Raw genomic sequence first — 12,021 nt, 5'->3', positions numbered from 1 at the left:
TGCCTGAACCCAGGAGGCGGAGGTTGCGGTGAGCCGAGATCGCGCCATTGCACTCCAGCCTGGGTTCAGGCAATTCTCCTGCCTCAGCCTCCTGAGTAGCTGGGATTACAGGCACGCGCCACCATGCCCAGCTAATTTTTTGTATTTTTAGTAGAGACGGGGTTTCACCGTGTTGACCAGGATGGTCTCGATCTCTTGACCTCATGATCCACCCGCCTCGGCCTCCCAAAGTGCTGGGATTACAGGCTTGAGCCACCGCGCCCGGCCTCCGGCCTCTATTTTTTAAATAAAAAAATAAATATTCCAACTTAGACCTGACCAATCCATCATGCCTCATCAATCCACCATGCCTCATTGCACAATCCCTATCTACATAAAATGATGAGTTTGGTTTTTTGTTTGTTTGTTTGTTTGTTTGCTTTTTGAGACAGAGTCCTGCTCTGTCACCCAGTCTGGAGTGCAGTGGCACTAGCTCAGCTCAGTACAACCTCCGCCTCCTAGGTTCCAGCAATTCTCCAGCCTTCACCTCCTGAGTAGCTCATATTACAGACGCGTGCCAACATGTTCCAGCTAATTTTTGCATTTTTTGGTAGAGACAAGATTTCACCATGTTAGCCAGGATGGTCTTGAACTCCTGACCTCAGGTGATCCACCCACCTTGGCCTCCCAGAGTGCTGAGATTACAGGCAAGAGCCCCCGTGCTTGGCCAGTGATGAGTTTTAAGAGGCTATCTGACCCACGGCAGTCCACAGAAGAAGAAAGGGGAATCCTGTGGACCCCCTACATAAGAATAGTACCCCAACTCATAGGCCCTATAGAAGGGCTGATGTCTCCAAGCTCCTCAGCTGCCAGAAATGACCTCTTTCCTCTCTTCCCCCATGAATGTCCCCTCCCTAAAGCACTATCTCAGCCTATAGAGACCCAAGGAAGGGAAAGGGAAGACTGGCCTCAGACTTCAGTGCCCATCTTTCTGGGGGAACAGGTGGCCCCTTTCTGGTCTGTTTCTCCCAGGGCCCCCATTCTGGATAGTTCACAGCAGCAGCAGGTAAGAGGAGTTTGCCAGCTGCTCTTCTCTCCACCCCAGGACAGCTTGTCTCTTTCTCTCTTCTACCCACCTCCTCTCCCAGAATCCAGGCCGCCAGATGGCCTGGGCAGGCTGTATTTATTTGGGGCCATGGAAACCTGCAGCTTCCTTTTCCTATTGCCTTGGGTCAGGTGCAGGGCTGGAGCCCAGCCTCAGAGCAATGATGTCATGGAAAGGTTCTGACTTTATTACTCATAATCCCTTAGCCCCCATCTGAGTGAATGCCTGATTTTGCTCCCTGAGCAGTTATTCCAGTTGCCATGGAGATACCGCTATTCGCTTTGAGGTCTTGGGACTAAGTCAGATAGGGAGAGACCCAGGAGACTCCTTCCAACCAACTGCCGCCCCTTCCTAATCTAAGCTTATAAAGCCATTGTTTGGAAAGTGGTTTATTCCATCTCAAAGATTTGCTGTAGCAATGATGTTAAGATGGTAAAGGCTTGGTTTGATGGCAGTCTCCTGTTTCAATCAGCCAGCATCCCCAGGCTGCTAAGTTGTTTGCTACGCTTTGGGACGTTACACTGTCCATTGTCTCTACTAACCCCAGGACATGCAGCTTCTTTTGTTTTGTTTTGTTTTGTTTGTGGGGGTTTTTGTATTTTGTTGTTGTTGTTGTTGTTATAAAACGGCTTCTCGTTTGTTCTTTCAGGATGCATTTATTTAGCTTTCTCCTAAAAATAGAACATAATTATGATTTTTCCTAAAAATAGAACTCTTTATTAAGAAACCACCGCTGGCCGGGCGCGGTGGCTCAAGCCTGTAATCCCAGCACTTTGGGAGGCCGAGGCGGGTGGATCACGAGGTCAAGAGATCGAGACCATCCTGGTCAACATGGTGAAACCCTGTCTCTACTAAAAATACAAAAAATTAGCTGAGCATGGTGGCGCGTGCCTGTAATCCCAGCTACTCAGGAGGCTGAGGCAGAATTGCCTGAACCCAGGAGGCGGAGGTTGCGGTGAGCCGAGATCGCGCCATTGCACTCCAGCCTGGGTGACAAGAGTGAAACTCCGTCTCAAAAAAAAAAAAAAGAAAGAAAGAAACCACCGCTAGCATTACTAATAATTACGAGCATTTATTTAGGTCTGTTTTCACTTAACCACATTGCCTTTCAACAAAGTAACTTAACTAAGGTTTAGCTGTTTTCAAACACTGCGCTCTATTTTGAATCTTTTTCAGAATTAGAGCTTGTCTGGAGTTCATCCCTTAACCGCCTATGAAAAGGCTCTAGTTGGCCGGCAGTTCTCTGAATTCTCTTCCTACCTCCCCAGGCTCCCCCTCTCTCCTGGCTGGAAAAAAAGCACCATCTTGCTCCATAAAGCTGGGGGGCGGGGGATGATGTTCGACGTTTTGGAAACATTTCTTTCGGTGACCTGCCTCCTTCTCCTCCCATCTGGTATTTGTCCTGCAGAGCAGCTGGGTATAAGGCATTACACACACGTGCTCGGCGGGGAGTTTGCTCATAGGCTGACATGTAAAAAGAGCCTAGCGTTCCCTAACACTCAGCTCTACCAGAGCTCACCTTTCAAAAACACATTCCCACAGAATTCATTTTATCAATACTCATGGGGTTCACACGATGTGCCACGTTCTGGGTGCTGGGGATACAGCAGGGAGCTGGTGCCCTCCTGGAGCTCACATTCCGGCTAGGAAACAGCAATAAGACAATTAGGACTGAGTGATTTTTTTTTTTTTTTTTTTAATTAAAATTTAGAACTACCACTCAGACTAGGTTTTTTTTAAACAAAAAGAAAAAAGACAAAGTAGAGCAGAGTAAAGGGGCTCGGAAACACGGGGCAGGCGGGCGGGAGATGCCCCAGGCTGGCCGGGCAGGCCTTGCTGATGTCTGATTTGAGCGGTGGACGGTCCAGGCGGGCGGCACCGACACTGACAGGGAGAGAAGTGGTATTTCTGGGGAGCACGAGATCGGGGCACTCTTCCCGTAGGAGCTCGCTGTCTGGCTACCGTCTCCCCCCGCCAACCAGGCCTCCCCGAGGCAGCCGGCCGGGGAGCATCGCCGGGACCCCAGCTCGCCGCCTCCCCTCGGCGGGCCCTAGAAGCTGCGCGGAACCAAATCTTGAGAGCAGCGCGAGCTTGCGGAGCGCGGGGAGGAAGCGCCCGCCGGAAACAGTCGCAAAACCAGAGCATGGCGGCCACCAGGTGTCTGCGCTGGGGCCTGAGCCGAGCCGGAGTCTGGCTGCTCCCACCGACCGCAGGGTGCCCACGCCGGGCTCTACACAAGCAGGTAGACGGCACTGAGTTCAAGAGCATCTACAGCCTGGACAAGCTCTATCCCGAATCTCGGGGCTTGGAGACCGCCTGGAGGGTCCCGGTGAGCCAGGAAGGACTGGACGGAAGGGGCGTTTTGTCCGGCTGTTGGGTGACTTTAGGAACCCCAGGCCCCATTGGCCGGATGTGGAGCTGTGTCGGGGGGCTACGTGATGGTCGCCGCGAGAGGGGGCTGGCTCTCCGCGCAAACCTGGCCGGGAGTGGGGTGCTCGCTGTGACGCGAGCTGTGCGGGAGCCAGGAAGGCTGGCTGGGTATGCTTCCTTCGGGGCCGCCAGCTTTTCCACATTCGTTTCCAGGCCTTCAAGACCAAATTCCAGTCCCAAGGGGAAATAGCATTCTGGCTTTCCAAAGCGGACATAAAGGCAGGAGGCTGCCAAGATGTTTGCTACCCTTTGGGACGTTACACGGTCCATTGCCTTTAGAAGCCCCAGGACAGGCCGGGCGCGGTGGCTCAAGCCTGTAATCCCAGCACTTTGGGAGGCCGAGGCGGGTGGATCACGAGGTCAAGAGATCGAGACCATCCTGGTCAACATGGTGAAACCCCGTCTCTACTAAAAATACAAAAAAATTAGCTGGGCATGGTGGCGCGTGCCTGTAATCCCAGCTACTCAGGAGGCTGAGGCAGGAGAATTGCCTGAACCCGGGAGGCGGAGGTTGCGGTGAGCCGAGATCGCACCATTGCACTCCAGCCTGGGTGACAAGGCCGAAACTCCGTATCTACAGAAGCGAGACAGGCAATAGTATAGAGAAGCCCCAGGACAAGCAAATAAAACGGCTTCACGTTCATTCCTTCAGGATGCATTTATTTAGCCCGCTGAGTGCAGACCTTGCAGCAAGCCCCGGAGCAAGAAAGATAAGACCCACCCAAATCCATTGAGCTTCCACTTACAGGACTGGAAGAGAATATTCATTCATTCATTCATTCATTCATTCACTCAACAAAAGCTGTGCGCACTGTGCTAGTCTGGGGCATGGAGTAGTGAACAATTTTAAAGCTTGTGGAGCTTGTGTTCTAGTGGAGGGAGACAGGCAATAGTATAGAATGTGTGAGGTGGTACTTTGGAGAAAATAAAGCCAAGAAGGAAGAAGTAGTGCCAGAGGTAGGGAGTAGGGTTGCAATTTTAAGTAGGATTGTCTGGGAAGGCCCTCAATGAGAAGGTGACATTTGAGTGAAGACCTGGAAGAAGCCAGACAGCAAGTCATGAGCATAGTGGGGAGATGAGCATCCCAGGCAGAGGGAAGAGCAAGTGTAACAACCTGGAGGCAGTAGCAGATCCCACGTACAGCTCAGCAGGGGAGTCAGGAGGGAAAGCTAGAGAGGGATGGCTGGGAAAGGCCTGTTTCCGGAACTTACTGGCCTCCAACCTTTCCTCTGAATGCAAGGGAGACCTTTTGGAGAACTTGAGGCAGGGGAATAGAATTATCTTAGTTTTACAAGGATCACTCAGAGAGCCTTATAGAGAACAGATAGAGGATGCCACGATCACAGAGACAAGTAAGGAGATTGCAATATATAGGTAAGAGATGATAAGCAGGGTGGAATCAGTAGGAGTCATGAGAATTGGTCAGATCCTAGACATATTTTAGAGAGAAAGCCTGCAAGATTTGCTGATTGGATGTAAGAAGTGAGAATAAAAGAGAAATTGAAGTCTGGGTTTTTTTTTTGTTTTTTTTTTTTTTCCTTTGAGACAGGATCTCACTCTGTCATCCAGGCTGGAGTTCAGTGGCATGATCTCAACTCACTGTAACCTCTGCCTTCTGGGTCCAAGTGATTCTTATGCCTCAGCCTCCTGAGTAGCTGGGATTATAAGCATGTACCACCACGTCCAGCTCAATTTTTTTGTATTTTTAGTAGAGACAGGGTTTCACCATGTTGGCCAGGCTGCTCCTGACCTCAAGTGATCTGCCTGCCTCAGCTACCCAAAGTGCTGGGATTACAGGCGTGAGCCACCATGCCCAGCCAGGACTGGGGCCTTGAGCAATGAAAGGATTGAGTTACTATTCACTGAGATGAGAGAGTGGCAATAGCATTCATTTGTTTGTTCATTCAGTCAATAAAATGTTTATCGTATACCTACTGTGTCAGGCACTACTTCAGTCTAGCATATACTGCCGTGATAAACAAAATAGACAGGATCTCTCCTTCATGGAGCTTAATTCTAGTGGAAAGAGCAGACAGTAAACACACAGGGAAAACATCAGGTAGTGAGAAGTAGTGTAATGAATAGGCCAAGATGCTGCAGCAGAGTGCTGAGGCTACCTCAGATTGTTAGTAAGGGAAGTCCTCTGAGGAGGTTTGAGGTTTGAGTCCATTAGACATCTGAGAAGAGACATTGAGTTGGATATATGAGTGTGGAGTTGAGAAGAGAGGTTTGAGTTTGAGCCAGAAAGTTGGCTGTCAAAAACAGGCTATTTTCTGGCCAAGCACAGTGGCTCACGACTGTAATCCCAGCACTTTGGGAGACCAATGTGGGGGGGAATCACTTGAGGTCAGGAATTCGAGAGCAACCTGGCCAACGTGGTGAAACCCCGTCTCTACTAAACATACAAAAATTAGCCGGGCAGGCCGGGCGCAGTGGCTCACGCCTGTAATCCCAGCACTTTGGGAGGCTGAGGTGGGCGGATCACCTGAGGTCAGGAGTTCAAGACCAGCCTGACCAATATGGTGAAACCCCATCTTAAAAAAAAAAAAAAAAATTAGCCGGGCATGGTGGCACACACCTGTAGTCCCAGCTACTCAGGAAGCTGAGGCAGGAGAATCACTTGAACCCAGAAGGTGGAGGTTGCAGTGAACCAAGATCGTGCCACTGCACTCCAGCCTGGGTGACAGAGTGAGGCTCTTTCTCTAAAAAAAAAAAAAAAAAAAAAAAAAAAAAAAGGCTGTTTTCATCAGCATAGATGAAGTATTCTAGGGAAGGAAAGAGGAGAGAGGGAGAAGTATTTCAAGGGCATGTCAGTGTTTAAAAGTTGCAAAGACCTAGCAAAGGAGAGTGAGAAAGAGTCCTGGGGAGGTAAGAGAAAAATCTCAGAAGGAATGAGAAGAACATGCTTTAGGAAAGAGGCTGTGGCCCATGATCTTCAGTGCTGCAGACAGGTGGAGTAGGATGAGGGTGTCACCCCCAAATAATTCCTTTGTTTTTTCTTTTCTGAGACAGAGTCTTGATCCATCACCCAGGCTGGAGTGCAGTGTCGTGATATGAGCTCATTGCAACCTCCACCTCCTGAGTTCAAACAATCCTCCCACCTCAGCCTCCTCAAGGATAGGATTACAGGTGTGTGCCGCCATGCCTGGCTAATTTTTTTGTATTTTTAGTATGGGGGGTTTCACCATGTTGGCCAGGCTGGTCTCCAACTCCTGACCTCAACTGACCCACCTGTCTCGGCCTCCCAAAGTGCTGGGATTACAGGCGTGAGCCACCGTGCCCAGCCAACCCCCAAATAATTCAAAGATGAAAAAAATGAAGGCAGGCCTGGCACAGTGGCTTACGCCTGTAGTCCTAGCAGTTTGGGAGACCAAGGTGGGTGGATCACTTGAGGTCAGGAGTTCAAAACCAGCCTGGCCAACATGGTGAAACCCCATGTATATAAAAATACAAAAAAAAAAGCCGGGCACGGTGGCTCACACTTGTAATCCCAGCACTTTGGGAGGCCGAGGCGGGTGGATCATGAGGTCAAGAGATCGAGACCATCCTGGTCAACATGGTGAAACCCCGTCTCTACTAAAAATACAAAAATTAGCTGGGCATGGTGGCGCATGCCTGTAGTCCCAGCTACTCGGGAGGCTGAGGCAGGAGAATTGCTTGAACCCGGGAGGTGGAGGTTGCGGTGAGCCGAGATCGCGCCATTGCACTCCAGCCTGGGTAAAAAGAGCGAAACTCCGTCTCAAAAAAAAAAAAATAAAAAAAAAAAAAAAAAGCTGGGCAGGGTGGCATGCGCCTGTAATCCCAGCTACTTGGGAGGCTGAGGCAGGAGAATCGCTTGAACCAGAGAGGCAGAGATTGCAGTGAGCTGAGATTGTACCATTTCACTCCCGCCTGGGCTACAGAACAAGACTCCATCTCAAAAAAAAAGAAATGAAGGTAGTCAGTGGGAGTGTCCCTGAGTATACTGATGCTTTGATCTTAGAGGGCCAGAAAAGCCTCAGAGTGGGTAGCGTTTGCACTGGGCCTTGTAGATACAAAGATTTAAGGCTGAAGAGCATTGCTGTTGGAGGAACAGCAAGGGAGAGAGAGACGTGGAGGTGAGAAGTCCTGGAGTGAGTAGTTAGTTTAACAGAAACCCCCAGGGTGCATTTACAGTCACTGTCCAAGGTGGACTGCCTCATGTGGGAGCTTCCTGTGGCACCGGAAGGAACAGGGTGGCCCACTGGGCTTGTTGCTCCAGGTTGACAGAGGGCGTTCTTTAGAAGGCTCCCTGATGCATGTGCACTGTGGCTCCCCCTCACCCTGGAGCCAGGCCTCTGATGGTGCCTAATATTAGCTATGGCCAGGGCAAGGAAGGCTGGAGACATCAGTTCCTTTTTCCTGGAGGAATGTTTCTGAGGTGTTACCCCTGGGGTCTGAGGATGCTTTTTCTGTCATGTGATATGATTTTGCAGCAAAAATACTAATGTATAATATTTGTGTTGTGGCTTTACATCTTTTTTGTTGTTGTTGCCTTGGACCAGTTAGGAGTCACCCAGCAGATAATACTTATTTATTTGACACTGTGTACATTACATTACAGGATGGTGCAAAGCAAGCCGACAATGACATCCCTCTAGGTAAGTAATTTTGTTTTCTTAAAAATCAGTTGGGGGCCGGGCACGGTGGCTCAAGCCTGTAATCCCAGCACTTTGGGAGGCCAAGGCAGGTGGATCACAAGGTCAAGAGATCGAGACCATCCTGGTCAACATGGTGAAACCCCGTCTCCACTAAAAATACAAAAAAAAATTAGCTGGGCATGGTGATGCGTGCCTGTAATCCCAGCTACTCAGCAGGCTGAGGCAGGAGAATTGCCTGAACCCAGGAGGCGGAGGTTGCGGTGAGCCGAGATCGCGCCATTGCACTCCAGCCTGGGTAACAAGAGCGAAACTCCGTCTCAAAAAAAAAAAAATCAGTTGGCTGTGTGGTAGCATGTGTCTGTAATCTTAGCTACTCAGGAGGCTGAGGCAGGAGAATTGCTTGAACCCAGGAGGTAGAGGTTGCAGTGAGCCAAGATCATGCCATTGCACTCCAGCGTGGTGACAAAAGCGAAACTGTCTGAAAAAAAAAAAAAAAGTCAGTTGGCCAGGCATGGTGGCTCACGCCTATAATCCCTCCTTTGGGAGGCTAAGGCGAGTGGATCATCTGAGGTCAGGAGATCAAGATCATCCAGGCCAACATGGTGAAACCCCATCACTACTAAAAATAAAAAAATTAGGCCAGGCGCAGTGGCTCACACCTGTAATCCCAACAATTTGGGAGACCGAGGCGAGTGGATCATCTGAAGTCAGGAGTTTGAGATCATCCTAGCCAACATGGTAAAACCCTATCTCTACTAAAAATATAAAATTAGCCAGCTGTGGGGCAAGTGCCTGTAATCCCGCTACTTGGGAGTCTGAGGCAGGAGAATCACTTGAACCCAGAGGCAGAGGATGCAGTGAGCCAATATCCTGCCATTGCACTCCAGCCTTTTTGCACTCCAAAAATAAATAAATAGGCTAGGTGTGGTGGCTCACGCCTGTAACCCAAGCACTTTGGAGGCCAAGGTGGGCGGATTACCTGAGGTCAGGAGTTCAAGACCAGCCTGACCAACATGGTGAAACCCCATCTTTATATTTAAAAAAAAAGAAGAAGAAGAAGAAGAAGAAAATAAATAAATAAATTGATTGATTGATTTAATCAAATTTGAAAATTAGCCAGGTGTGGTGGTGGGTGCCTGTGATCCCAGCTACTCGGGAGGCTGGGGCACAAGAATCACTTGAGCCTAGGGGGCAGAGGTTGCAGTGAGCTGAAATTGCACCACTGCACTCCAGCCTAGGCGAGACAGCGAGACTCTGTCTCAGAAAGAAAAAAAAATCAGTCATTTCTCTCATCCCTCACACGTTCCTTCCAGATTTCTCCATCCCAATTAAAGTAAAGAGGCTATCTCTGGGTGTGAAAAGTAGAATCTTTGCAACATATTTAGAATAAGAAATGAATCACGATTCATTCGAGCATGGCCACTTGCGTTGTACTGTGCAATGTACTGCATGAGTAGAGAGCTCTTAATGTTCTCATGACCTGGAGCACTCTACGACAGATGAATTGAAAGAGGAAGACGCAGGAGAATGTATAAGCTACCATTTGTATTTTACATATCTATATCTCTGAAACATGTATTTATTTTTTTTGTTTGTTTTTGAGACACAGTCTCGCCCTATTGCTCAGGCTGGAGTGAAATGGCACAATCTCAGCTCACTGCAACCTCCACCTCCCGGATTCAAGCAATTCTCCTGTCTCATCCTTCCGAGTAGCTGGGATTACAGGCATACGCCATGATGCCCAGCCAATTTTGTATCTTTAGTAGAGATGGTGTTTCACCATGTTAGACAGGCTGGTCTCGAACTCCTCACCTCATGATCTGCCCGCCTCGGCCTCCCAAAGTGCTGGGATTACAGGCATGAGCCACTGTGCCTAGCCTGAAATATCTATTTCTAAATATCTGTATCAGTATATGTGTACCTATATTTTTATCTGTATCTGTGTGGAGGCATATGTGTATGTATCTATATGTGTGTATATATATATATATATATCTGAAAGGAACACCCTGGATACGGTGACTGCCTTGAGGAATAGAGAGATAAGAAGACAGGAGTGAGAGACATTTCCATGTAAATAAACCATTTGCATAACTTTAAAATTTTGTAGCTGTCAAGCAGAAGCAAGGCCTAACAGTTATGGCCTATAAAGAAACAATGAGCCTTTTTTAGACTCAGAGAGTATATGACTTCCATAGACAGTGCGAGGAAGAGCAGCCAAAAGTGCTGGTTCCCTGTGACCCTTGTCAGGGTGACTCTAAAACAGAGGCCAGATGACTGCAACCTACAGGACACCCTGTGGCTGAGGAGCCAATACATGCTGCAGCAAAGCAGTTTTATAGCTTGAAGCTGTGCCCACCTGTAGTCTCAGCTACTTGTGATGCTGAGGTGGAAGGATCCCTTGAACCCAGGAGGATCGCTTGAGCCCAAGATGTTGAGGCCGCGGCAAGCCGTCATTGTGCCACTGGACTCCAGCCTGGGTGCCAGAGTGAGACCCTGTCTCAGAAAAAAACTTGATTTTCCAAAGATGGAAATCCTCTTAAAAGTAGTCCCAAGATAAGTCACTACCGCTCACGGAGGCTTTCTACCACCATGGTGCCACAGTTCTTTGCCATGCAAAATTCTTGCGATTTACCATCCAGTCTTCTGAAATTTTCCCAGTATCATGTCTTCCTTACATTCCTCAGACATGACAAGACTGCTTTTCATTAATTATAAAAGGGGAAGGATGAAACCTCATTTTATAGGTTAAAAACAAACAAAAATGAGACCCAGAAAAAACAGTGAGACTTTGCCAAGATCATGGTCACTTCATGATCGAGCCAGTGTTTGAAGCTAGAGCTCCCAGCTCCTCATTCATCCAACAGATGTTTTAACACTAACTGTGATCTAGGCCTGGGGAACACCCATGAACACACCATGAATTCGATACAGTCCTGCCCTCTTGGAGCTTATAGTCTGTTGAGATTCCACATCTGCCACATCTGGAATGAAAGTAACTCTACCCCTTAGTTTGAACTTTTGAAATGATCCTTGCTTTGAAACAAACAGAAAACAAGCAGCAAAAAGCGAGGGCAGCAGGTCACGGGGAGTGTATGGGAGTAGAAGCAGACAGCCCAGTCCTGATTTTACTTTCTTTGCTGTCTGTGTGACTTTGGGAAAGTCACTTGCTCTGATTTCAGTTTTGACATCTGTGAATAACTTCCAGCTTCACTGATCTGAATGTTACAGTTGGCCCTCTGTATCTGTGAGTTCTGCATCTATGGATTCCACCAACTGTGAATCAAAAATATTTGAAAAAGAGGCTGGGCACAGTGGCTTACACCTGTAAACCCAACACTTTGGGAGGATCATTTTAGCCCAGAAGTTCAAGAACAGCCTGGGCAACATAGCAAGACCCTATAATTACAAAAAAAGAAAACCTTAAAAAATAATCAGCAGGGTATGGTGGCACATGCCTGAAGTCCTAGCTACTTGGGAGGCTGAGGCAGGAGGATCACTTGAGCTCAGGAGTTTGAGGCTGCAGTGAGCTATGATCATGTCACTGCACTCCATCCTGGGTGACAGAGTGAGATCCTGTCTGTAAAAAAAAAAAAAAAAAATTGAGCCGGGCGCGGTGGCTCAAGCCTGTAATCCCAGCACTTTGGGAGGCCGAGGCGGGTGGATCACGAGGTCAAGAGATCGAGACCATCCTGGCCAACAAGGTGAAACCCCGTCTCTACTAAAAATACAAAAAATCAGCTGGGCATGGTGGTGCGTGCCTGTAATCCCAGCTACTCAGGAGGCCGAGGCAGGAGAATTGCCTGAACCCAAGAGGCGGAGGTTGCGGTGAGCCGAGATTGCGCCATTGCACTCCAGCTTGGGTAACATGAGTGAAACTCCGTCTCA

General features: G+C 48.6%; 1 protein-coding gene across 2 annotated transcripts in view; it reads left to right on the top strand.

The window, feature by feature from the left end:
* The first annotated feature begins 3,182 nt into the window (after positions 1–3,182).
* The window catches only part of MRPL58 (mitochondrial ribosomal protein L58), a 10,893-nt gene continuing 2,054 nt past the window's right edge, over positions 3,183–12,021 (top strand). Inside the window, exons 1-2 of one of the 2 annotated variants that reach the window (XM_032241742.1) lie at positions 3,183–3,326; positions 8,097–8,133. In XM_032241742.1, the coding sequence (XP_032097633.1) occupies positions 3,228–3,326; positions 8,097–8,133 (136 nt within the window). In that variant the 5' untranslated portion in view covers positions 3,183–3,227. Of the gene's footprint in view, positions 3,414–8,096; positions 8,134–12,021 lie in introns of both variants that reach the window. The other variant, XM_032241741.1, reaches the window with a different exon arrangement.

Source organism: Sapajus apella, unplaced genomic scaffold, assembly GCF_009761245.1.
Source record: "Sapajus apella isolate SASKATOON/1434 unplaced genomic scaffold, GSC_monkey_1.0 scaffold48, whole genome shotgun sequence".
Classification (NCBI taxonomy): Eukaryota; Metazoa; Chordata; class Mammalia; order Primates; family Cebidae; genus Sapajus; species Sapajus apella.
This window is presented reverse-complemented; position numbering and strand designations above follow the sequence as displayed.